Below are 25,981 nucleotides of genomic sequence, written 5' to 3'. Positions count from 1 at the left end.
CAAAGTTGATATAAATTACGAGATACACGATTTGTGAGTAAGGTTGATCTCATACAATAGAGTGACAACATAAAATTTTTATTTAAGAAATACATAATGACAATGTAATTCCGTTTGAAATTACTATTAAATCACAAATCACGTGCGAGGAATTCATTATGGTAACATTAATAGCAAAAAAGTAATTTTTACTACTATTTACAGAGCAGGTCTTTATTATGTGTAATCATGAAAGACATAAAGCCCATAACGGAAGAACGAAGCCCATCATAGAATTTGGGCCGCATTTAATAGAAAACACAAGATCTTCACTATTTATAAACAAACAGGCGCGTTTGTTGTTCCCGCCAACTGTGTTGTATCTTCGGCGCAATGGAGCCAGAGAATCACAAAACGAAGGCAGTGAACGTGCTTCGAAGCAGAATCTGCGACCCCAAATTCATATTCAACAACGATTATCCAGACAGCAACTACAGGTCTGAAATTATCCTGCAGTTAACTTTTCTCCTTGTTATTTAATCAAATCCGAATCGGTGGTTGCCTCACTTTACCGATTTATCATACCAGCAAACTGAAATTCATGATATCGAGTTCGGTGACGGAAGCGTGCAACAATTCTATTCTGCTACTCGGTCCGCGCGGCTCCGGAAAGAACGCGGTGTGTTCATCTCTCTCCTCAACCTCAACATCGGTTTAAGGGTTTCTTCCATTGTCTTTTCAACATGTTTTCTCTTGTTAGGTTTTGGAAGTTGTCATTCAAGATTTGCTGCAAGAGTATCCAGACTCGATTTCGGTGGTAATTAATCATTGTCTCCAAATAATGATATGGTTTAATTAGTCTTGTCTGCACGATCATTACTGCTTCATTCCTACATTTAGAAATTACTTTCTTCAGGCTTACGCATTAGCTTTTAAATCCGTTTTAGCCACTAAAATACATTTTTAATCCATTTTAGTCCATGGCAGAGTGATTAAAACGTGTATGTGGACAGACTAAAATTCAAAAAGAAATGTTCAAATATTACTGAATGAGCGATTAAACATAATGTTATTAATAATTTATGGGAATGGAAGTATGTCTGTCATCTTAGTTTAAATTTTTCGTTGCAGATACGGTTGAATGGCCTTTTACATAGCGACGACATCTCTGCATTCAAGGTTAGCATTCATAAGACCCGCGTATAATGTTACTAATTTAAATGGCTATGACGTTGTTTCTGCCCTTTGTTTTTCTGTTTGTGTTAATATTTTCTTGAATTGTTTTTCCTGATTGTTTATGTTGACTTACTACTGACCACAACTTTGGTGACGTTTGTTAGCTGTGATTTGTTTATATAGTCAATGGTTTCTTACATGGCTAGTTTGCCGCCCCAGTCAGCTTCTTACACTTAATAATATAGGCGCATAGGTTGGTATGAAGTCTATTTGGGTGATTGACTGGTTAGTCTTACTGCAGAAGGGGACAACTAATTGGAAGATAATCTTCCACTTTGATTTAGCTAGGAAGCTTGTAGATTTTAATTCTGGAACTGTAGGCATGTCATAGAATTTTCAATTATTGTCACACGGTCAGTTCGATTGCACAGGCACAGAGGTAAATGAGAAAATAGTGGAATAGCGAGGGAGATAGTTGATTATTGGATTTGTGCATCATTTGGCTGTGAAAACCTGCGGAGAAATGGAGCAAAATTCAATCACTTTTCATTTCATCTTAGGTGTAGGATAGTACAGAAATGGGTGGAAGGACGACCAGATGGAAGGATGTCTCTTAAGTTTTGCTTCTTTTTGTTAATCCCAATATTTTATTATAATTACTAGCAGAAACACAAGAGTTGTTGTGCCTATGTCTGTAATTTCTATTACACTATTATTTTAATGAGTTAAATTTAACATTTATATTAATTTTAATTTTATATATTTTATATATATTTTAAATTAATTGATTTGCCTATCAAATTTAAAAAATCAAAAGAACACACTACATATTAATATGGCATTTGGTCTCATCCGCCACAGTTGCACTCCCACTTTGTCAAACCTAATTTTTTTACATCACTACATGCACCAAATAGAGTAATCTGTATTTTATATTCTTATAGATAAGGGTAAAATAAAAATATAATGTGTACATAAAATAGGATAATCCCCATTTATGTTTTCATAGATTATAGCAAAAATAGTAATAATAATAAAATAATGTTTTTATTTCCTTTTTAAATTTAATAATCTCAAAAAATTAATTTCATTCTATTTTTTCAGTGAGACTACCTCTATTTCTATTTTATTTCTCATAAGTTTCTCTTCTTTCCTTTTCCACATCATATTCCTTTTATTTCTTTCTTCTCTGTCAAAAATATCAATACAAGTAAAGATTGTTTGAACAGGTAGATTTAGGTTGCACTGTATCTGTTCCTGTTTGGTGTCTTATTTCTTGTTGCAAACCACGATGAAACAGGAAATAGCTAGGCAGTTGTGCATGGAGCATCAATTGCTATTCTCAAAAGCGGTAACATAACCTACCTATACAAAATCCCCACTATTCATTTACAATTACCGTACTTTGATATTTTTTTTTATCTTGATATGAACATTCTGCAGGCATCATTTGATGACAACTCCCAGTTTATGGTTGCCATTCTAAAGTGAGTGAAAGTTTCATTTGTTGAAAAAGTAAAATAATTTAAAGTTCTGGAGCTTTTACTATCTTTGTTTTCTAGGGAATGTGGATTAGCACATAAAACAGTGATATTTGTTCTGGAAGAGTTTGACTTGTTTGCTCAGGTAAGGCTTTCTCTTGCTTTTTGCGCTTTGAACGTTTCTCGAAAGTTTGTAGTTTAAATTATTGGTTATAAGTGTAGTTATTTTCGACCTCTTACTCTCTATTAAGTAATCCTATTTGTGGTCATTGAAATATTTTGGTGTGACTTTTTAAACATATATTTGCTATGTTTGCATCCTGATTATTTGCAGGGTAAACAGCGGTTACTTTATAGTTTGTTAGATGCAATGCAATCAATTACATCACAGGCTGTTGTACTTGGCATTAGTTGCCGTTTGGTATGTGCTTTGCAGTTATTTCGTTTTTCTTTTATAAACATTTTACTTGTGAATAATAATATTTTAATTTCTTATTGTGATTGGTGAGAAAAATTAAATTGATGTTATTTCTGTAACTTATAAATTATTGTCATTGGATTAAGTATTTTCCACTTTGTTTTGCTTTTATATGTATTTTTTAGAAAACAATTTATCATAGCATGTGTTTGTTGTAGAACATAAGATAACTTTTACAAATCAAGATAGTTCACCTTGCAGGATGCAGATCAACTATTGGAGAAAAGAGTACGATCTCGGTTTTCCCATAGAAAGCTGTTGTTCTTACCACCTTCAATGGAAGATTCACAGAAGTAGGTGGATTGTAATTTCCTTAGACTGAGATATGCTAAAGACGATGTTAAATGCAATGATTGACTTGCCATGTAGGTTACTAATGCACATGCTGACATTACCAATCGATTCAAGCTTTCCGCATGATTATGCTACTGAGTTTAACACGAAGGTCCAAGTATCCTTTTTTTATTGCGAATGCTTTCCTAAGTTGCTTCTAGTTGATTAGTTCATAATCCACACATGTTGACATGTTTGTCCATATGTTACTATTCTCATACTTAAGTTAATGAGCTTTGCAGAACAAAATATTGTTGCTAACCCTGCAAGTAAACTTATTTCATTGAAAACAGCTAGTTCGCATCTAAAGAAACTGTTATGTGTGGAAAATTTATTTATGTATTTTCTTGATCAATGAAAATTCACACTTGTCTACCTCATTAAGAAATCCTTGACAGATTACAGAATATTATAGGAGATAGAAAGTTCAAAGAAACCCTACAAAAGTATTTAAATGTTGATTCCTCTGTCAAACATTTGCTGAGGTTCCTGTAAGTCTTTTTTTAGCACTTCTGTTAGCTGTTGAATATCATATAGATATTCTCCACACTTTTGTGAATTTAATTATCTTCCAGATTCTGTGCAGTCTCTCATATAGATTTGCAGACTGGGTTCTTGTCTCAGGAGAGCTTTGAAATCGCTTTTTTAAGCATCCAAAGACAACCGAAACTAGAGTGTTTAAGAAGTATGTTAATTTTAGATAATTTATAAATTATGATGGATGCTATCCTTTCTGTATAGAGATGTCATCGCATTGATGTTATATTCATCTATAAACTGTTCCCATTTAATGGGTGTTGAACTAATGGCTTTTTGGTTATTATTTCAACATGCAAGCAGATTGCTCCAATTTAGAACTTCATATTCTGGTTTGCATGAAGAGATTGGAAGTTAAAGAGAAAAGTTTATGCAATTTCAATTCTGTAATGAAAGGTAATATTTGTTGTTTTTCTTTCAATTTTTTGTGTTATTCCTTAACGTGACTGCCATACTTTGCAGAGTATAAAACTATGCATGATTCCTTCCGAACTTCTGAATATTATTCGAGAAGTGTCTGCTTACGGGTGTGTTAATCTGCTTTTATGAATTTTTTAAGCCTGACATGTTATCGTAGCAAATAATGGTTATGGTATGTTTCCTACCATTTGTCCGTAACCCCAAACTTTGGGTATTTTTCTCCTTTTGTACGCAGGCATTTGAACACCTTCTACATCTTGAGATGATATGTTTCACAGACAATAGAGGACAGAATTTGTCTGTTGAATTCCGTCCTGTAAAGCTTTTAATTTCATCTGCTGAACTACATCAGGGACTGAGAGCGTATAATTCATGCCCTGTAAGTTAACTGACACAATTTGCTCAGCTGTATATTAATTATGTGCCAGATTGAAAAATAAGATTTGCGAAGATTTCCTTGGAAGTAAAGGGGCTTGCATCTCTCAAAATGTGTATGATGGGCAAAATAACAGTTGGCAGGAGTCTCCACTTTTGGGCTTCATCTATGAGAGAATAGTCTCTTACATACAGGATAAAATAAAATTTTGAGAAACCAAAATACTTATCAAATTGCATATTTTTGGCAGGCTTACCTTATAAAGTTAATGGATCGTGAAGGCTAAAACCCTTGAGGGACATGTCTGTTCGTGCTTCATGTTACATTGTGCGGTACGATTCCAAATTCTGTGTAATTCAGCCTGTCTACTAAATCGTCTCTCTTGTTTAGACACTTTGTTGTGATCATATATGTACACAGAAATGAATCTTTTTTTTTTTGGTTCATCTCTTCTGATCAAACAGATCTCAATTTGCTATAGGTTAAAATCCGGACTTGCGTCATTACATAAAACAATAAATTAAAAATCATGAAAACACCCCCGTAAACCGTCTTGTGCTTGTCACAATACAGTGGCTTCTACATGCATTCATAATGATGTATTGTAAAGTTGTTGCATATCATCATCTATTCTTGTATTGACACCTCATTTTTTTAGGATTGCATTAACAGCTCTTTAAATGAGTGTCAATTTTGTAAATAGCAAATACTTTAAACAATATCTTTAAAGTATATTAAGGTTTTTTTTAATTATTACTTTAATTTGTAAACAAGTTTTACACTATTATTTAATAATGTCTCAATTATTAAATTTAAAATCATTATTTTATTGCTTGAATAACGCATACAAGTTTGGCTTGATACAGACAACCCCAAGTTAAGGTTTATTTTCTCGACTGTTTATGAATAATTACGGAGAGGGAAATAAGACATCAATACAACTTTTTATTCTAAGTCTCTGTACAAGTTCGGCTTTAGATTCTGGCCAATTACTTTCTACAATTCTATAGTTTTATCGTTCTCAATTTCTTTTAAAATAATAATTTTGTTTTGTATAATTAACAAATACAAGAAAAACGAGCAAATATCAAAATTATATTTTATTGCACTTAAAAAATTCTTATAGCCCAGAAGTTTGTTGAAAAAGAATGGAGTTGTGCTGGAATAAGCCTAATAGTGTTAAGAGGGTAATTTATTTATTTTTAGAGAATTTAAAATGCTTTATGATAAAATATGCTGTTTGGAGAAAGAATTTTGAAAAAGTTAAAATTCTATAATTTTATTAGAGTGATTGAATTATTTAAAATTAAATAACTTTAAATTTTATCATTAAAATAAGAATTTGAAATTATTCATATTCTTGAATTCATACTATTGTCTTTATGATGAATCTAGGTATGAGTTTATCTGAGTTAGTCAAATTTGATTTGACTTGATATGAGATTGATTTAATTTAGTTTGACATAGTTTTAATTTAGTGTCATCCAAAATAAGTCTAACTTAATTTGGTCAAATTTGTTTTGATTTTTCTTCAGTCCAACCTAATTTGACTAAAACCCAACTAAACTTGACATAAACTTAGTCCAATTAAATGTGATCGTCCCACTTCAACTAAACAATTTGACTTGAACTTAAGTCTTTAGCTTGATTGACTCAAATTAATTTAGTTTGATCAAATTAGATAGTCTCATGTCAATTAACTTAGTCTAACTTGACTTGAATTGGGCCAAGACTAATTTTGCTTGACCTAACCTTAACTTGACATGATCTTTATTGGGTTAGGCTCCACTTAGTTTTGATTGAATTAGGATCTATTGAGGTCTACCTAACTTGGTTAAACAGTAGTCTTCGACTCAAATGAATGTGAATTCATCAAATTGGCTTGGCTTGACTTAGGGTCTGAAACCCATTCAAGTAAACATAATTTGCCTTGAATTGACTTGAGCATATTTGACTTAGCTCGAGTAGACATGTCTCAACCTAACTTGACTTGGTTCGAGTAGACATGTCTTAACCTAACTTGACTTGGCTCGAGTAGACATGTCTCAACCTAGCTTGACTTGGTTGTAATTGGGCAAAGTTTGACTAATATTGATCAAACTAGTATTGATTTGGACCTAACCTAACTTGGTTGAACGTGGGTTGGTCCTAATTTAGATGAACATGAACATATCTCGACTTGACTGAATGTGGACTTACCTTGACATGACTCAACGTGGGCTCAAATTAACATGGCTCATTTTGGACTGAATTGACTTGGTTTGGATCAACTTAGATTGATCTATGCTAGTATTAACATGACTTGATCTTGGTCCGAACTAACTTAGTTTAACTCGAGTCTAGATCGAATCAACTCAACCTATGTTTGAACCAACTTAATTGATTAGAGCCTAATTAATGTAGCTCAGTTAAGGTCAAACTGACTTGATTCAACCAAAGTCCAAACCAAACTGACTTGATTTAGAGTTAAATCAACTTGATTTGACTATAATTTAGACTCAATTTTATTAAATTGAAATATTTTATTTAAACAAGAAAGTTGAAATTCACTAAATATGAATTATTTTATCTAAATTAAATATTTAAAAAATAGATATCAATTCATAATTAAATGTAATTGAATGGGTTAGAAATTCTGATCTTTTTTATTTAAAGAATTAATGATATACTTGTTAGTATTTTGTCAATAGAAGTTGAGCCCACAATCATCTTTTACCTCTTTTTTAAACTCTTCATATTAACCTTATAACTTCCAAAATTATTAGGACATGAGAGTTAAATCCATAACCTTTTCTTTTAACTTTATTACATTACTAAACCATCTTCTATAAATTTTATTGTAGTGGCATTAATTTTGGATTAATAAATATAGACAAAAATTAGGAAATATAGAATATATTTTAAGAGTATAATCTAGAAAAAAAATTAAATTTTGTAACTTAAAATATTTTATTATACAATTCAAAAGTAAACAGAATTGATTTTTTTTATGTAATTTGAGTATTTTTCGAGAATAGATTCAATAGTGAAAAAGCTAATTTTATTAGGATTTATTTTTTTAATTTTTAAATTATATAATTTGTAATAACAACTCATTTGAAAGAATATTTTTGACATTTATCTCATGATAAATAAACGGATGTGCAAGGAAAAGTATCAGGGTAGTAAGTCTCTGGACTTTTTGATATACATTTTTTAACACTCATTCCTTGTACAATATCTTTTCTTATTATACACTTACTCTACAACATTATAAATTATTTTTTATTATAATAATATTCTATTAGAAAAATTAATGTTTTATAGTTGTTATTCAGGAATAGTGTTGTCAATGTAACATCTCCATTATATGGCAAATATATAATATAGACGTCATCAGATATAATATTATAAAACACTTAATAACATGTAAAATAAAGTATTTAACTTAGAGTAATCCAAAATGGTTATAAATTTAAATATTTAAGTACAAAGAGTATTTCAAAATATACGAAAATAGATAAGCATCCTAACTACACTAACCAACACTGTCCTCTCCCTCCAAGGCCTATTCCAGAGGCACCTCATCTAACTCTGTTCACATCAGAATGGATGATCATTGCAAAAGAAAACACTACACACAAGTAGACACAACAACAAGCAGAAGGGTGAGCTAGTAAACAAAACATATAATATAACAGTGTGTAACATACCATATTCAATTTCAATCAAAGCAAGCTAAATCATACATCTTAACATGTTGAGTACTAGACTTGACTTGTCCGGACTTAGAATGATAGTCGAGCTATGGCGGGTCGTGCACTCGTGGTGGTCTCTACTGCTTTGCAAAATCATTGCCAATGGGTTTCACCTTACCACACTCACGAGGTTAGCCTGTTTCGGGCCTTGAGACATACTGGAAGCCCCCAAGACTAAGACCTCTTGCTACTCCTCACGACATGGTTCAATCCTCTCTATTTGAGAATGATTGCCCATTGGAGTTTCAGGATGACCCCCAATACTGAGCTCTTACTCTCATTCTAAACAACTAAGAATCTCACCAAGAGATTCTAAACTTTGAAACTTATACTTGCAACCTTGAGATCATACCACTTTCCTTTTCAACTCATATACTTTTAATTAGAATCAACATACAGGTTTAAGCTCCTATAGATAAGACCATAGACATTAAAACATGATTCACAAATAGTGTAACAAACTACTTAATCAATCATAAAACCAAAGGGAATGAAACAAGTAAACTCAGGGCTTCTCGCACAGCACACTGCTCGCATGGTGAAACCAAAGTGGCTCGCATAACGCACCACACTCGCCTTGCGAATTACTTCGCATATGTGACAGACATTAGGTTTCTCACATAGCGCTACCAAGTCGTATAGCGAGAGTCTAGACAGAGACCAACCCCCCAAACCTTCTCGCCTTGCGCCCCATTCGCTTTTCTAATTAAAATGGCAGTGGCTCCAGGCCACCACCAGTCGCATAGCGACAAGATTCGCTAGGCGAATCCACCAGGCAGAGAGCAACACTCTCTGATCATTCGCGAGGCGCACCAGCTCGCACAACGAATGATCCTAGCAGAGAGCACCCCTTGCAGGGACTCAGTATGCGAAACCATTCGCATAGCGAGTCTGCATAATCTGCAGAACGTCAGTTCTGCAGAATTATGCACACTCACACCCTCTTACCATTTCCAATAATCTTCCCCAACTTCTAAGACCTCCAATTGATGATATAAACCTAATTAAACTTATCTAATTGATTTGACACATTCCTATAGTGATTATTAAGTGATTAAGATCCAAATTCCTTCTTAAAACACTAATTTCCTCAACTTAGGGGCTCAAATCCAATTCTATCATTTTTAGCATGTTCTAAACCAGTTTTATGTCCCTAGCAAGCCACATGGACCTATTTAAACTCTCCTAATCCTCCAAAAACACTCTAGACCTCAAATGCTCAGAATCATCATCCCACTTTCTCTCAAATGACCTAAAATACTTCCTGATTGCTAAATTGTCCATCTAATTAATACTACAACAGAAATTTTACCCCCAAACACTTCCCACATGTTCAATTTACAATAACTGAGTTCATCCACTTCAATTCACAAGCAAGCCATTACAGTTTCATCAACTACACGTTTCAGTCCATAACATCCAATATACTTAAAACCAAAATGCAGCCCAAACAGCACACCAGTTCAACATTCAACATGCATACACATTTATAAAACAGATTCAAACAAACAACTAGCTCCTCTTACCTTAGAGTTGAACTGCCCAGCTCACAAAAAAGTTTCTCTACGGTACCTCACACAACAAGGGCCCAACCAAACCCTACAAACCACCACATTGATGGTAGAAAACAGCACTTAGAGCTAGAATTTGACAAGGATTTGAAGAAAAATGTTTCTAGTTACAAGCAACCAGTAGAGTCACATGCCCTAGGTTCCAAAGCAACGGAGGAGAAAGGAAGAACTACTTACCGGTGAGAAAGAAGAAAGTGATCGATTCAAAACGGAACCCTCTATGCTGGGAATGCTCGAACACCACCTGATCAACAATCCGATGACTCAGTGAGAATAGATTGAAGAGAGAATGCAGAGGCAAGAGAAGAAGAAAGTTCTGAAGAGTAAGAGGTTTGGTTGCTCAGGAAATAGGAAGGAACTTTGAATTTCACCTTTCTATACATAAGCTATTAAAAATGTTTCATCCTATCCACTGATGTCAAGTGTGTACTCCCCAAAGCTGACTTCTTTTCTAAATCCTTACAGTCAAAATACTTTTTTCCTACATATTTTAAATATTTTATTAAAGATAGTTTGGTAGAATATCTCACAAAGAAAAATAATAAATTAAGGTTAAATTTTTACATATCAAATCAAGTTATAATTACTCAACAAGTTTACAAATCTAGAATTTTTATTAAAAAATTATTAGAAAATGTAATAGACTAAATTTCTATAACCATCTTAGTTTTCGTGTATCATTTTCTGTTTTCAAATATAGTTATAACAACAAAAAGATGAAGAATTATTTTGAGTCCTTATACAACATAGTATTATTGTATTTGCCATAAAATTAGATAAAATTTATTAGAATTTATTATAATTGGATATAAAATAAATAACAGTGTTTAAAAGTTGCAATTAAAAAAATAGTTAATATAATTCAATTCGTGAAGATGTCTTGTTATATTTTTTATTTTTGCTTAAAGCCATATTAAAATACAAATTTTAATATTCAATAATTTGGGAGAAAAGTATTCGTTTTGTCTTAATAATTAGTTAAATGAAATTACAATGGCTTCAGAGGTAATTTCGCCGTATAGAGAAGTAGCAGAAACTTGTAACTACATTGAATGCAGAAGTTAATTTTAGAGAAATGATCATTAAAAAACTTGATAAAGATATTCTTAGGCAAGTGGCTGGTAAATGACATACATTTACGAACTTTATGAGAAGTGTTCAGATACAAATATTTGATTAGCTAACTTATAATACAAACTATTGTTTAATTTAATCTTAACTTATGAAGATAATATATATATATATATATATATATATATATATATATATATATATATATATATATATATATATATATATATATATATATATATATATATATATATATATATATATATATATATATATATGGGTTTGCTAACACGTGTATGCTTGTTTTTCTAAGTTTTAAGGTTAAGGGTATTTTAATAATTTTTATTCTTAAAACTAAACAAAGAAAGAAATCCCAAACTTTTCTCATCTCTCTCGTTTCTCTCAACCCTTTCTCTTTCATATCTCACACTCCAACCTTTTCTCTGTAATCCTTACTGTAGTCCCAATTGAAAAAAATAAAAAACACTTGTAGTTAAACAATTTGCTTTTGTAAAAAGTTGAGTCATTGTCATATTCACCTTCAGGTAAAGGTTCATTCAAGATCTCTTCAATTTCACCATCTTCACTAACCTCTCTAATTTCAATCATTTGCATACGTTGAATCATCATCTCTAAAAAAAACCCTCCAGGCCAATTACTAATTCCTTCGGATGTCATTATGCTTGTGAAAATTAGATAAAATTATATGCAACAAAAATTATAAAATGAAAACTCATTATAAAATAATTTTTTGTAAAAAATTATTTAACGACGAGCGTTTCTGATTTTTTTTTCCAGTCCAATTATCAATTCCTTTGATGTCATTATGCTTGTGAAAATTAGATAAGACAAAAATTATAAAATCATTTTTTGTAAGAAATTGTTTAAGAGCGAGTATTTCTGATTTTTCCTAAGTCAATTACCAATTCCTTTATTCTGGTGAAAATTGGATAAAATTAGAAAAGACAAATTATAAAATGAAAAACTCATTATAACATCATTTTTTGTAAGATTGTTTAACCGCCAGTGTTTCTGAATTTTTTCAGTTAGAGCTGTTGTAATAATGTTAGATTATTGCAAAAGAAAACGTTGAATTGCAACGGTCAAAACTTTAATTGCCAATAACGTTTAAATTGATTTTATTAAGTGCTCCAACGGTAAAATATTTAATGGCTTTTATTGTGTTTTATTGATTTTATTCTTTCCTAGCTCTATAAATAGAGAACTTTTTCCCCATTCCAAAACACACCAAAAGCACTCTTCTCTCCTTCCCCTTTCTTCTTTTCCTCTTCTAAAATTATTCTGGGTTTATTTTATACTCTTTTTAAAGATCTTTGCTAGTTCTGAGATCCTCATAGATATTCTGAGAAGTTCCTGTTGTATCCTGGGGGACTTGCGCAATACACCGCGGATAAGTCCTTAAGGACAGTGAATCCACACGCCTCAGGAAATTTTGTTCGTGATTATGTCAGCTTTTCCAACAACAATCTTAAGGACTTATGACTGACATCAACAACTCAATCCCAGAGGATCAAAACTTTGTTTTCAGAACTTAGACAATGTTTGCGAAACCCATAACTTCCGGAGGCTGCCAAGGTTCTCGCAGCAATGATGCCTTTTGATCGAATTTGTAAGGATCGCGGATGAGGACGAAGAAGATGAGGTAATTTTACATAATTACTCAGAAAAATAAATTTTGGTTTTTCACTTAATGATATTGATAGTATTCTAAATTTGAAAATGGTAATTGTGTCATTGTTTGTATGTGGATGACGTGCTAAATTTTGGGTACATGCAATGAGATTGTTGCTAGAACTAAATTGTTTCTAGGATCAAACTTTGACATGAAAGACATAAGTGAAGCGAATGTGATTTTAGGTATTAGAATCATAAGGAAGGGAGATAGTATATTACTATCCCAAGAACAATATATTGAGAAACTTCTTAAGAAGTTTAGGTTTTATGACCTCACCAGTGAGTACCCCTTATTATGCTAATTCTAAATTAATGAAAAATAGAGGAGAATTATTATCTCAGCCTTAGTATGCCCAGATAATTGGGAGCTTACTGCACTTGATGAACTTTTGTTATGCAGTAGGTAGACTGAGTAGGTACACTCAATGTCCAAATCAGGTTCAATGAATTATGTCATTAAATATATTGGATTTTGCCGCTGTACTAGAAGGGAGAGCGATGCTAACTGGATCTCTGATTCAGATGAGACAAAATCCACTAGTGGTTATGTATTCACACTTGGAGGTGGTACGATTACATGAAGATCAACCAGACAAAATATTATTGCAAGATCAACAATAAAATATGAGTTTGTCGCTCTTGAGATGGCTGGTAGTGAGACTGTGTGGTTGACAAACTTCTTAGCGAACATTCCATTATGAATGAAACCAACGCCATCGGTATCTATACATTGTGATTGCCAATCGACAATAGCTATAGCTAAAAACAAGAATTACAATGGAAATAATAGACATATCCAATTGAGACACAATTTGGTAAAACAGTTGCTAAAGAGTGGAACTATTTCCATTCATTATGTGAAGTCAGAACGGAATCTAGCAGATCCTCTGACAAAACCCATGGGAAGACAAATGATATTAGAAACATCGAGGGGAATGAGACTTAAGCCGCTTGCAAACAAACAAGTGATGGTAACCCAACCTTTGTGATTGGAGATCCCATGAATAAGGTTCATATGGGTAAAAACAAGTCACTTGTTAGTTCTGATAGCACTAAATTGATTTTAATCAATTATGTTCATTCCTATGGTGTGTGAAAGTGCTAGAGACTGCATATTGAGAGGTTAAACTTTGTCATTAAAATTCTATACGGTGATAGAATTTTGTCTTAAACAAAGTTTTAATGATTTTCATATCCCTTATGGGTGGTGTATGATTTGCAGCATACACTTGATGAAATCACCTATATGAGTGTCGAGTGGGGCCGCTTGCATGAGATCTTGGCATGATCTCTAAAGCACTCATGAATACCGGGCATGCGCATGGCCTAGTAAGCGCAACACAGCGATAACAGCAAGGATTGTGGGGGTGTATTGTGATTGATAAACCTCTAACACACGTCAAGTGTCTTTGGTTCATATAGCTTGTTATACCAACTATATTGTGTGTTAAGTATTTCAATCTAAGACTGGTTCATATAGTTTGCTATACCAGGTCTGATGCATTACATCCTATGAGACCCAGAATAAAAGTTTCTTATTTTTTTTTTCTTTTGCAATAAGTGGGGGATTGTTGTAATAATGTTAGATTATTGCAAAAGAAAACGTTGGATTGCAACGGTCAAAACTTTAATTGCCAATAACGTTTAAATTGATTTTATTAAGTGCTCCAACGGTAAAATATTTAATGACTTTTATTGTGTTTTATTGATTTTATTCTTTCCTAACTCTATAAATAGAGAACTTTTTCCCCATTCCAAAACACACCAAAAGCACTCTTCTCTCCTTCCCCTTTCTTCTTTTCCTCTTCTAAAATTATTCTGGGTTTATTTTATACTCTTTTTAGAGATCCTTGCTAGTTCTGAGATTATTCTGGGTTTATTTTATACTCTTTTTAGAGATCCTTGCTAGTTCTGAGATCCTCAGAGATATTCTGAGAAGTTCCTGTTGTATCCTGGGGGACTTGCGCAATACACCGCGGATAAGTCCTTAAGGACAGTGAATCCACACGCCTCAGGAAATTTTGTTCGTGATTATGTCAGCTTTTCCAACAACAAGGGCTACCATAGGATGACAGAGAAAATGTTGGAGTGAGAGAGATGAAAGAGAAATGGTTGAGAGGAATGGGGAAGGTGAACAAGGGTTTGAGTTTCTTTTTTTCTTTTTTAGTTTTGAGAATGAAAATTATTAAAATATCCTTAACCTTAAAACTTAGAATTCATGTTATATAAGAGTACTAAAACCCGGTACACATTACTAAAATGTACCAACTGAAAAACAGGCATACGCGTTAGCAATATATATATGAATGAGATTCATAAAACAAATATTTTTCAATTCCTTATTATTCAAATAAACTTTTACAACCACAAAATATCACATATTTAGTTTTGATCTCATTTTCTATATAAATTAACTTTAAATTTTATTTTACTTATCTTTAACAATGAATTGTCTCAACGTTCAAGTTTACGGCTTTATCTGTGTACATATCCTTTCGTTCGTCAAAATTAAAGTCTAATCTAATCTATAGTAAATACACATTATTTAAAATTTCCATTATTCTTAATGTGTGAAGCACCCTTGCAAACAGTTAAAGTGAAAGAAACATTATTAAAATTCAAACTTGGAGTAGGTTTATAGTTGAGTAGAATAACTTTTTTGGCCTATCTACTGTGCTGCAATAGTATTATTGTTGTCCAATATTTAGCCTCCATTTATGACATATGATATAATGTCATTTTTATTGGTTCATGCCGAAAAAGTTTGAAGCATGCAAATTAATTAAACTGAATTGGAATTATTTCCTTGAGCCTCCACCTTATGAAAAGCAATAGTAATGCATCTATTGTAACAGAGCAAACAACAATAAATGACTTGTATACACACACCTACTAACTTGGCATCACTGGAAAGCCTCACCAAATTCTCAGTTATTTTCTCCTAGTTTTTGTCACAATCTTCACTATTCCTAACGAACAACAGAAGACATAGTAATTCCAAAAGAAAGTTCGGTTTCTTCCACGCAACATTATAAGGAATTCACATTTTTCAATTCGAAACTTCCCTTATCTTTTCTCCTCGAAAGTACCATTTATTTCTCTTATGCTCTTTACTAAAACATAATACTACAAACTCTTACGCACATTGAAATATATGCCTATTGAACGGGAGATTATATATTAATGAATGAGTTATTATATAATAATTTTAAAATAAATAATGTAAGATAAGATTTATATTTGTTTATATATTATAAATTTGTTTTATCTCATATTTATAGAATATTAAAGTGGAAAACCTTGACAACAGTGTGCTTTTTAACAAAGTTCTTGTATTAGCTGATGTAAATTTCTAGAGGTGGCGTTCTTTTTTCCTCTTTTATACTTCTACCTATGTGATACAATAATACTAAGCACTATATCTATAACTCACCAATTCTTTAAGTCCTAGACCCAGTAATAATGAAGAACAGAATGTTTATGAATGATGTCAGGCTAGTAACTCGTAGTTAAATCGTGACACAGATAGAAGTTAAAAACCTCCAATGATACTTTCTGTTAATCTTCTTTTCCTTGTTATCATTCTATTATTCTTCTTACGCACTGACTGGTAAATACTTAAATATTTTCTATGTTCAGTTTTTCATAGTTTTATATTACATGTTCAGATTCACACTATGAAATACTAGCAACGGTATTTTAGTAGAGTATTAACTGCATTGCTTTTTTCATAAACTCACAAAATTGTCTGACACAAACTAAACAAGCTTTTGTCTACTACCTGATCGATCAGAACTAGGGCGTTTCGTTTCTCAGATGGGGACAACTAAAAGTTACTTCTGCAGCAAACACCAAAATCTCTTTGATATGTCAGCTGATTCACAAGGTTCACTTATTTGTCTCTCAGAGTTGCAAGCCCTGCTTTGTTAACCCCGTCTAACGTTAAACTATAAAAAAGTTTTGGTACCCATTTTTCTCTTCCAACCTTTCTCCTTCTAAGGTACTGTTCCACTTTGTTAGGAACAAAATGAGAACAATGGTTGCCACTTTCTCATATCCAGCTTCTACCTACTTTGTTAGGTCTTGTTCCATGAGAGAAAACCATGACCAACTTAAGCAGCCAGTGAACACCGGCATCAGAACTAATGGGAGTTTTAGGTCGCCAATTAAAGTTGAGACATTAGGCCAAATACCTGCAACCACTTCCACCACTCTCGGTCAAGCTGTTACAATTGATGAAAATTGTCTGCGCCAAAACATCCCAACAAAGAAGAAAATGGTTGATCCTCATCGTCAAGGGCTCATCACTGAAGGTGGAGTTGGTTATAGACAGACCATTGTCATTAGGTCCTATGAAGTTGGAGCTGATAAAACCGCCACGCTTGAGAGCATCCTCAATCTTCTTCAGGTGATTAATTAAATACACATGTTATTATCATGTAACCAGAGTTTTCACTGCTCCAAAAGCACTAGGGCTTCCTTGTTTTGTTGCTAAGTGCAATTTTACGTGCAGGAAACAGCATTAAACCATGTTTGGATGTCTGGGCTGCTGGGTGATGGGTTTGGGGCGACACACGGAATGGTGAGGAACGACCTCATTTGGGTTGTCTCAAGAATGCAAGTTGTGATTGATTACTATCCCATCTGGTAAAATTCCTTTCCATCATGTTTATTACAAGGACACAAATGAATATGTACACTTGTGCCCTTCAAATAATTTTTCTGTTGTTGGAATATACTAATCAAATTTGAGAACTTTCAACTCGCTTGAGACAAGTCTTGTCACAGTCGTTGTACTACTTTGTTGAAGGTTTTCCTTGAAATCTTCTCCGTATTCAATAACTCTTGTCTTGTCTTCAAGTCATTTACTTAGTGGCTGGCCCTAAGCTCATCATATTTGCCGAAGAGTTGTACCAATTTTGATGAAATGAAAATTTAGTGTTAGCAGCACATAGTTGATTGACTAAACCATTAACAAGAGATTAATTTGACACGTGTCAGGGGAGAGGTAGTTGAAATTGACACATGGGTTGGAGCATCAGGCAAGAATGGAATGCGGCGGGACTGGCTGATAAGAAGCCAAGCCACAGGCCACATTTTTGCACGTGCGACAAGGTATGCACTCTCCCCTGTATGCATGTCTTGCACAGTGATTCTAACAATTTTCAAATTTTCCACGTTTTATACCTGTGTGCTGATTGAGATAAGCCATAAACAGCACGTGGGTGATGATGAACCGCAAAACAAGACGTCTCTCCAAGATGCCAGAAGAGGTGAGAGCAGAGGTTGCACCCTGGTTTATAGAGAAGCAAGCAATAAAGGAAGATGCTCAAGAAAAAATAGTCAAATTGGATAAAGAGGCAAAATACATGAATTCTGATTTGAAGGTATATATATATGCATATGACATTTGAGTTTAGTACTTACTGTCAATTTAAAAATGTCAATCAATCAGAAATCATTAAATAAATTTTAGAGTAGTCATTAAAGAAATCAACAAATTTTTACCACCATAATTAACAATTTGTAATTGGATAATAGCATACAAAATCTTTGCATTGTGAGACATATACTGTTTGCTATTTACGCTGTGCATTACAGTTAAATTACTGCTGGCTCTGCCACAGCACAAAGAATGTACACAATTATTGACTTTTGTGCACCTCCCCACTTTTCAGCCCAAGAGAAGTGATTTGGACATGAACCAACATGTTAATAATGTGAAGTATGTAAGATGGATGCTAGAGGTAAATTCCAAAGGTTTATGAGCTCAATGGTCAATACTCATTAGTCCTTATAGAGCATTATGAATCTCATAGTTAAGTCTCAAAATTCTATTGTCGATTGCTTCTACAGACCATCCCAGACCAAATTCTGGAGGGGCACCAATTATCTAGTATCACACTGGAGTACAGAAGGGAGTGTGGAAGCTCAGATATTGTTCAATCATTATGTGAACCAGAAGATGATGAAATACTTCATGGTGTGGTAGAGCCAGATTACTGCACAAATCTTCTCAATGGGTTATCATCAGATATTATAAATGGTAGTGGAGTGCTGACTTACCTTGAGCAGAGGCCATTAAGGTATACACACCTTCTACAAATCAAAGGGGACAAACAAAACGACGAAATTGTCAGAGGAAGGACAACATGGAAGAGGAAGATTGTTACAATGCCATTTTCCACTTAGACTTAGTAAGATATGTGGACTAGTAAGGGACAAATGTTGGCATATACTCTTGTGTACTCACCAAGAAATTCTTGGTCTAAACGAAAACGGGATATGATGGGAAAAGGACAACCAGGAAGTGCTTGGAGAAAAAAAAATACATGTAACAATTCTAATTAAGTGTTAGTTGTGATCTAATTTGATTTATGAAATCAATATAAAATGTGATTAGTTAGTTGTAAATTATAGCTTTATGTGATAGGAGTTCATAAGCCATAAATTATGATTTTGAACTAAAATAAATAAAAAAAATGGTTTCAAACAAATGGAAGTAAAAGTGGATCTTCTAAAGTAACGAAAGGCATCTCCATATTGAAAAGGCAACATTAGAGCGACTTCATCAGTAAATATGAAACAATGGAGGATAACCCCACATAAACATGTCAAAAGCACCCTTACAACATTTTTTTCCTCTTATTTTTTAATAACCTCCTCCAATGAAATTCTTAACTACTACGCATTATTACTTGAACACCAACATGCTTCGGTGCATGCAATATTACGTAACCATTCAAGCAATTCTTTATACCCGTGATTCATTTTAATCTCTGCACGATTAAAGTAAGACGATTTTATCGTGTCTATTTTCTGAGAAAATAGTTTTAAGTTACATACATGCATACAAAAAAGAATAAGGATTAAGTGAAATATTAGTAAGCAAATGTTCAGTTTTGTAGTGTAGTCATTTTTATATCATACAATAAAATATTAAATCTGAAAATATTACAGATGCTGCAGATGTTAGCATAATAACATTCCTAAACATAATGGTGTTGTAAATCTCCAACATTATGCTAACATTCAAACACAATTGGTGAAGCAAAAACATTCTTCACTCAAAATTTCATTAAAATGACTGGATACACACGCTTCAGCATGACTAATTCCGATGGAAGGGAAGAAATTGGCCAATTTACCAATGGTGGAAACCTATTCAAAAAGCAAGCCTCATAAATAACAAGTACACCTCTCTACCAGCTGCTGGAACTAATATTTGCCGCCCAAAGAAACTGTGATCCACTACACTAAGCTAGGAGAATTAATATTCATTTACAATTTAATTATGAGGTTGATGATAGTATTTACACCATGTGTGTATGGCTATGGATTGGTATCCATAAAAATGAGGAAGGAATCAATCAAAGAATAATGCATTGCGACTGCTGCAACTGCAGTAGTTGTAAAATTATCGCCTCTTCTTGTTCCCTAGACTGCGATGGATTTGCCAAGACCACAAAAGCAAAAATGTAACAATGGCCACTCCAACACTCGACCAGAATATTACCAGCCATATGGGCATTGGTTTAGGATACAAGCCTGTCGAAAAACAACCACCATGAAGGTAATCAGTGAATTAAATAATAATCGATACTAACCTCTAAATATGACGCACAGCCCAAGGATTTATATATAAGAGACCAGCGTACCGTGTCCAAACTTAATGCAAATCAGAAGTTCTACAATGCAAATGGCAAGAGAGAGCCAACAATATGCTCCAACCTTCTTCACTGGCTTTCTGTAAAAATCACAGTATATGGACATAAAATGTCAAGAGCTTGTTCGGATGTGGCCATGGCATTCATCAACACTCAATAGACAATATGTAAATAGAAAACATGGGAATGCACCTGTCTTGAAGGTATGAATTGTACTCACGAATTGTTGGAATTGCAAGTAACCACCACAAAATCAACCTATATATAACAACTGAATTTCGAGGAGGTATCCAGAGACAAAATTTCAAAAAGAATGTGTTGAGCTCTACTGTCAAAAATACAATGCAAAGACTAAGCACTTGAATGAAACGCCAAGGACCAAGCAGTGGATGCCACTCGTCTTTGTCCCACTGAGCTGGTGTGAATTGACCCAATGTTCGTTTCACCTAATGCCAATATCAAGTAAGATATACCAATCAAGTCTCAGATGGTGAGATGAAGAGACTGTACCGGATTATTATTACAAGATTAAAGAAAGACAATTTTAGTAAAAACATCTGTCAGAGCACAGGCAATTGGCTATTGCTCCAGTAGGCAAAGAAAAAGACATTTCAAGTTTGTAACTTCAATTTCAATAGGAATCAAAGACTCAAGCATAATATGGAATAACTGATGACAGACAAACATACTTTTCCTATTATATTAGGCTGCTGGCTTAGACCGACCCATTTGTAGGTTTTCCCATCAAAGTATCTAACAGTATGCATTCCTGCCCAAATTCCTGCAGATTAATTAATCCGACAGATGTTACAATCGGCCGAAACAATTCGATGCAATAGTTTACTCAACACCACCAGAATCATGAATTACGATACTTAAAGAATCACCAAAATTCAAATGATGTACTGAATTTTTTTGGGATGAACAAATTGTTTAGAAATAAAACAACTAAACTTGTAGTAAAATTGTAGTGAGTATATAGGCATTGAATAGATTCCAGGACAGACTTAAAAAAATGTCAATACAGTTAATTCCTCGAAGCTTCATTGTAGAATGAAGATCTAAAATATTTATTTTTATTTTGTTGACAAACTATTTCAGATTAAATGAATGTCTATAGATGCAATCTGTAATTATGGTGGTACAATAAATAAGCTTATTCTTCGACTAATAAACCACATGTAATCTTTGTAACTTGCCTAAAACAAAACAAAAATGGGTCCAAAACTCTCACCGAACCAATTGCAGATCAAGATGTCAAGAATAATACTGTCCCACCAGCACTCGTTGAAATTTGGTAACATATGACGAAAAGTAAACTGAAAAGGCCAGCATCGAATACTTTGTAAGCAATCCGAAAGTATAGTTATACCAACGCAACAAAAAAGTCAAAGCTTTATGAAGACCTACCTCAAAATATAAAAAAAGAGTGTATTAATCGTGTATAAGTATCTGGGCTTACCTCCACCAACTCAAAACCAATTGATAACACCCAAAGAAGGGGCTGATTACGAATCAATATTGCCTTCCCCCACCACCCAATAACATGAGCTAGAACAAACTCATCAAAAAGTGTCTCCTGGAAAGTGAAACATAATATAAGACCCGTGTTAGGTCCAAATATGATAAAGAAAGGTATAAAGTAACTTTAGAGGATATACAAAATCAAAGGTTGTGAAAGAAATCATACATAAACATTCTTAAACCTGCTTGCAGGGTTTTCAGGCAGATATATACGGCAGTCGGCACCATAAGACCTTTCTGGAAGTTCTGCCAATATCACATACAGTAATTAAAAACTTTTAAACTGAAGCAAACAGGCTGATCCATGACTAACCCAAAAATGTTTTAAAATCCCAAATACAAATAGATATCGAATTAATTTCAACCAGTTCATAGCTAAGAAAAAAAAAGAATCGGATTGACTTACCAACACCAAGATCAGGATGAAGAAATTTCATAAACTGTCGAGCATCATCACGCTTCTGTAGGGAAAAAAAGTTGAGGATACAAGTTAGTCCACTTTCATTCACTTGATGGAAACAGGGCAACAAATGACAAATATTACTATGCCACACAAGGCACAAATGAAATTAGAGGAAGCTAACAGATGCAAATAAATAAAAAGTAAGCCAGAATCTAGAGTAAAGTTTTTTTTTTTTTTGAAAGCCGTAAATCTAAGCTTGACAAAATTGCTTAAACTTTAAACAAGAATTGTCAAATTGGAGATATGAAAACCAACCTGAAAAAGTAAAAATGTGAGGGCAACAAGATAAACAACGGCCATCCCATGAACCAAGCGCCAAATTGCAGGATGTGGCCGAATAAGAACCCTGAAAGAAAGTGGGGAAATATCTATTAAGGTAATAGTCGCCAGAAAGTTTACAACTTCAGCTGAACAAAACTTCCACCGTCATACAATATCGGTAGGCAGTGACAAAACTCTTGTTTATATTATCGTCCATGTTATATTGATAACATAGCAAAACCATTTTAAGCGGAACTATATTAAAACTTTGTATAGAAAGAACGTCCACCAAACAAAAATAAACACTTTGGATTCCCAGTTATCTTCATACAGTTTCCATATCCCATCCACACACTCTCTAACCCAATTTTGAAAAGAAGCATCTTCCACAAACTTTTCTACCAAGCAAGTAGAGTAGCGGCAACCATCCAATCTTGAATGATATCTTGATTATCTCAAATAACTTAGTCCATTAATAATGTTCTAAAACAGTGATCTGTGAGTATGAAGCTGTTGCCTTATTCTCTTGACTTTAAATGTGAAATAAATTAACCGATGAACCTGGAATTAAATTCTTCAAACACCACCTCCCAAACCTGAGACTAAAAGTTTAGATACTCAGTATCCTTCCAGATACAGGCAAGAAAATAATCCAATCATGTAGGAAGTCACCGAAAATAAGGAATGTCTTCTGACACGTTTGGGATCTAAATCTAAACTCACAATTAAATTTAATATAATAAAAGGAAAAAGGCAAGAAGACTAATATACACGTCCCAAAACAACATGTAAATGGAAAATACCAAACTAAACAAAATAAATTCATTCTTATTACTCACGTAGAAGGAGCTTGCAGCAGGCAATAAGCAAGAAAAACAGCAATCATTGCCCATACACCCCTGCAGAAAAACAGTTGTGCGGGCATTTAGCATATGTTATTCTCAGCAAAAATTATATAAGCACAGTGAAATGAGAAGTAATTAAACTAAAATTACCAAACCTTTTAACAGAAGTGACAAGATCACCAGATGCATCTCTTTCAGGATCAAGTGCTCCACTTGCCCAACTGACATATACAACAGTGACACAAAAAAATAAGTGGGGGGAAGAAATTTGATTTTATTGATGAACAAAATTTCCTAGTAGATAAAAATACACCACTCGTTAACATTAATTCATCCAGCTAGACACTCACATGAGAAAGCAAGCACCAATAAGTAACAATGTGATGGTTCGAGGCTTGTATGCCCATGCTGTCCATGGATCATGTTCATCTACATTTGACAAATGAGAATTACCATTTTCTTTAATAATATCATTTCTCCTTACTCTTGCATGACCATTGGACTCCATATTCAGTGTTCCAAAGAAGCTATACTCTCTACCTACAATCAGAATCAAAGAAATAAGATCATTTACAGATGCCATGACAAATAGCCCCCGTTTTCTATGACATCCGGTAAATTCGTTAAAAATCCAGAAGATGGAAGCAACAAAAGACAGCATCATATATAAAAGCACACCAAATATTTCATTATTCACAACTGAAAAACACACGGAGTATTAACTAGATTAGTGCTAAATATCCGTGAGTAATTGCATTTCAGTGTTATGATACATACATACATATACATGTTAAGCAAAATAACTAGAGATAAAAAGAGTCCCCGTATGTCATTGTATCTCATTAAAAATTGCACACATGCATACGAATCACTAACTGATTCAGGATCAAATAAGACAGTTATATGAAAACATGCAACCTGAAGTCTCTTAAAAAAACTAGAATTTCTGTACTGCAACGAACCGCAGGTTAATATCAGTTATCCTTCGAGTACTAAATACATAACCAACAAGTAAAACAAAAGTAACTTACGTATGACAAAACCATCTTAGGGTTCAAAATTAGAGGCTAAACTAAACACACTCACGCAAATCCACTGAATTTACAACAAGCCCCAAATTTGAAACCCAAAGTAGTATCTGGTACAGAATTCAATGTGCTTTTTTTATGTCTGAGAAAAATCATTGATTGACAGCCCAACAGTCCATCACAAATTCTACAGTATATAACAAAACTCGCTAATATCTTGACCACAGTACTGCCCATCAGCATCTTAACACATATATGACACCACATGCACACGCATCGCAAAGAATCAAACTGAGTAATTAACGGATCCCCATCAATAGCGAACTGCACAAACCGTTGCAGCCCAAAGCATATTATTTTTATCATAAAAAATATATAAAACACTCATTAATTTCAAACGCATTGCGTCATAAACCTTAGAAAAACATTCAATTTCTAAATACAGGCAAATTACCAAAGGCGGTTACATCACCACGATGGATCTAAATCTGGCAGAAGAAGCAAAACCCATAACGACAACGCGTAATTCAACAAGTATCGATGCATGTAACAGCGAAAGCAATCGAACCCGGAATCCAGTTGAACAAGGGCGAAGTGGGGTGGGCCGAAAAAAAAAACAACTTTTAAAAAAAAATCGAAAAATTGAAGGGAGCGAAAACGGAAAAGGAGGAATAAAAAGAAAAAAGAAGGAAAAACGGTACAGTGAATGTCAGGAGAGGTAGTAGATTCGAAGCACAATCGAGAAAGAATGCATAGCGGAGTGCGCGTGTGAGTGTGTGCGTGTGTGCGTGCGAGTGATGATAGATATTATGCGGATATGATATGATTCGTAACGAAAAAGAGGTTATGCATACAGAGAGCGAAAAAGCAGGTTATAATAAAGGCTTTATTGTGTTGTTGCATACAGAGAGAGAGAGAGAGAGACTTACGTAGAGAGAGAAAGCTGAGAAGGTGAGTTGGGCAGACAAAGGACCCCTGGCCGTACGATTGGAGAAACGAGAAGATCGCAGCCGTGGGATCAGAGTAATGAATGATGAATGGAATGAGAGGAAGAAGAAGATAAGTGTGAGAGTTGTTGTTTCTCTTTCCGCTGCTATGGTAATGAATGGAGAAATTATAATATTTATAGAGATGTGTTTGGGGAAGAGGGGCAAAATGGAGATATCGTATTATTTTCTCTCTTTCGGGTGTGGTGGGTGAAGAAGTGAAAGTGTGTTCGTGTTTCTGTGTGGTGGCTGTGTTGTGTATGCGTTTTGAGCAGAGTCTGCAACAGCGGCGAAAAGGCGAAGGCTGATGATGAGAGAAAATTAGAGAGAGAGAGAGAGAGAGAGAGTACGAC

At 33.8% G+C, this 25,981-nt stretch overlaps 3 protein-coding genes across 6 annotated transcripts; 2 read left to right on the top strand and 1 right to left on the bottom strand.

The window, feature by feature from the left end:
* Positions 1 to 346: 346 nt before the first annotated feature.
* Positions 347 to 5,220, top strand: LOC148197416 (origin of replication complex subunit 4-like). The gene is made up of 16 exons (XM_088093166.1): positions 347 to 476; positions 568 to 658; positions 740 to 796; positions 1,111 to 1,158; positions 2,456 to 2,506; positions 2,599 to 2,642; positions 2,718 to 2,781; positions 2,971 to 3,057; positions 3,316 to 3,407; positions 3,484 to 3,565; positions 3,853 to 3,938; positions 4,023 to 4,132; positions 4,288 to 4,380; positions 4,447 to 4,511; positions 4,640 to 4,783; positions 5,031 to 5,220. The coding sequence occupies exons 1-16, from the start codon at positions 373 to 375 to the stop codon at positions 5,064 to 5,066; spliced, it is 1,254 nt and encodes a 417-aa protein (XP_087949292.1). The 5' UTR covers positions 347 to 372; the 3' UTR covers positions 5,067 to 5,220.
* An 11,444-nt stretch (positions 5,221 to 16,664) lies between these two features.
* On the top strand, positions 16,665 to 19,177 carry LOC124823036 (palmitoyl-acyl carrier protein thioesterase, chloroplastic-like). Its single transcript, XM_047295161.2, has 6 exons — positions 16,665 to 17,262; positions 17,368 to 17,501; positions 17,856 to 17,969; positions 18,073 to 18,241; positions 18,533 to 18,601; positions 18,711 to 19,177. Exons 1-6 carry the CDS (start codon positions 16,882 to 16,884, stop codon positions 19,044 to 19,046), a joined length of 1,203 nt encoding a protein of 400 aa, XP_047151117.1. The 5' UTR covers positions 16,665 to 16,881; the 3' UTR covers positions 19,047 to 19,177.
* Positions 19,178 to 19,900: 723 nt separating this feature from the next.
* On the bottom strand, positions 19,901 to 25,704 carry LOC124823035 (CDP-diacylglycerol--serine O-phosphatidyltransferase 1-like). 4 transcript variants are annotated; one of them, XM_088093215.1, is made up of 14 exons: positions 25,572 to 25,668; positions 25,097 to 25,130; positions 23,965 to 24,154; positions 23,770 to 23,835; positions 23,609 to 23,668; positions 22,764 to 22,854; positions 22,452 to 22,506; positions 22,212 to 22,291; positions 21,984 to 22,100; positions 21,756 to 21,840; positions 21,211 to 21,302; positions 20,714 to 20,967; positions 20,513 to 20,601; positions 19,901 to 20,402 (listed from the first exon to the last, which is right to left on the bottom strand). In XM_088093215.1, exons 3-14 carry the CDS (start codon positions 24,120 to 24,122, stop codon positions 20,272 to 20,274), a joined length of 1,278 nt encoding a protein of 425 aa, XP_087949341.1. In that variant the 5' UTR covers positions 24,123 to 24,154; positions 25,097 to 25,130; positions 25,572 to 25,668; the 3' UTR covers positions 19,901 to 20,271. The 4 variants fall into 4 exon arrangements, with proteins under 4 accessions (XP_087949341.1, XP_087949342.1, XP_087949339.1 ...); XM_088093216.1 differs by lacking the exon at positions 25,572 to 25,668 and adding an exon at positions 25,344 to 25,506; XM_088093213.1 differs by lacking the exon at positions 25,097 to 25,130 and having other exon boundaries at positions 25,572 to 25,704.
* Between the last annotated feature and the right edge of the window lie 277 nt (positions 25,705 to 25,981).

This window comes from Vigna umbellata, chromosome 6 (assembly GCF_029865625.1).
Source record: "Vigna umbellata cultivar VRB3 chromosome 6, Vumbellata_1.0, whole genome shotgun sequence".
Classification (NCBI taxonomy): Eukaryota; Viridiplantae; Streptophyta; class Magnoliopsida; order Fabales; family Fabaceae; genus Vigna; species Vigna umbellata.
The sequence above is the reverse complement of the archived record's forward strand: the minus strand, read 5'-3'. Positions and strand labels throughout refer to the sequence as shown.

Excerpts from the sequence above, each read along its gene's own strand:
- LOC148197416 (XM_088093166.1), top strand. The coding sequence starts at position 373 with ATGGAGCCAGAGAATCACAAAACGAAGGCAGTGAACGTGCTTCGAAGC. Across the intron at positions 659-739 it reads GCGGCTCCGGAAAGAACGCG|GTTTTGGAAGTTGTCATTCA; the intron begins GTGTGTTCATCT and ends TTCTCTTGTTAG. Across the intron at positions 1,159-2,455 it reads ACGACATCTCTGCATTCAAG|GAAATAGCTAGGCAGTTGTG; the intron begins GTTAGCATTCAT and ends ACGATGAAACAG.
- LOC124823035 (XM_088093213.1), bottom strand. The coding sequence starts at position 24,122 with ATGGAGTCCAATGGTCATGCAAGAGTAAGGAGAAATGATATTATTAAA. Across the intron at positions 22,292-22,451 it reads TCATCCTGATCTTGGTGTTG|AACTTCCAGAAAGGTCTTAT; the intron begins GTAAGTCAATCC and ends TGATATTGGCAG. Across the intron at positions 20,602-20,713 it reads AATTCATACCTTCAAGACAG|AAAGCCAGTGAAGAAGGTTG; the intron begins GTGCATTCCCAT and ends TGATTTTTACAG.
- LOC124823036 (XM_047295161.2), top strand. The coding sequence starts at position 16,882 with ATGAGAACAATGGTTGCCACTTTCTCATATCCAGCTTCTACCTACTTT. Across the intron at positions 17,502-17,855 it reads ATTGATTACTATCCCATCTG|GGGAGAGGTAGTTGAAATTG; the intron begins GTAAAATTCCTT and ends GACACGTGTCAG. Across the intron at positions 18,602-18,710 it reads ATGTAAGATGGATGCTAGAG|ACCATCCCAGACCAAATTCT; the intron begins GTAAATTCCAAA and ends TTGCTTCTACAG.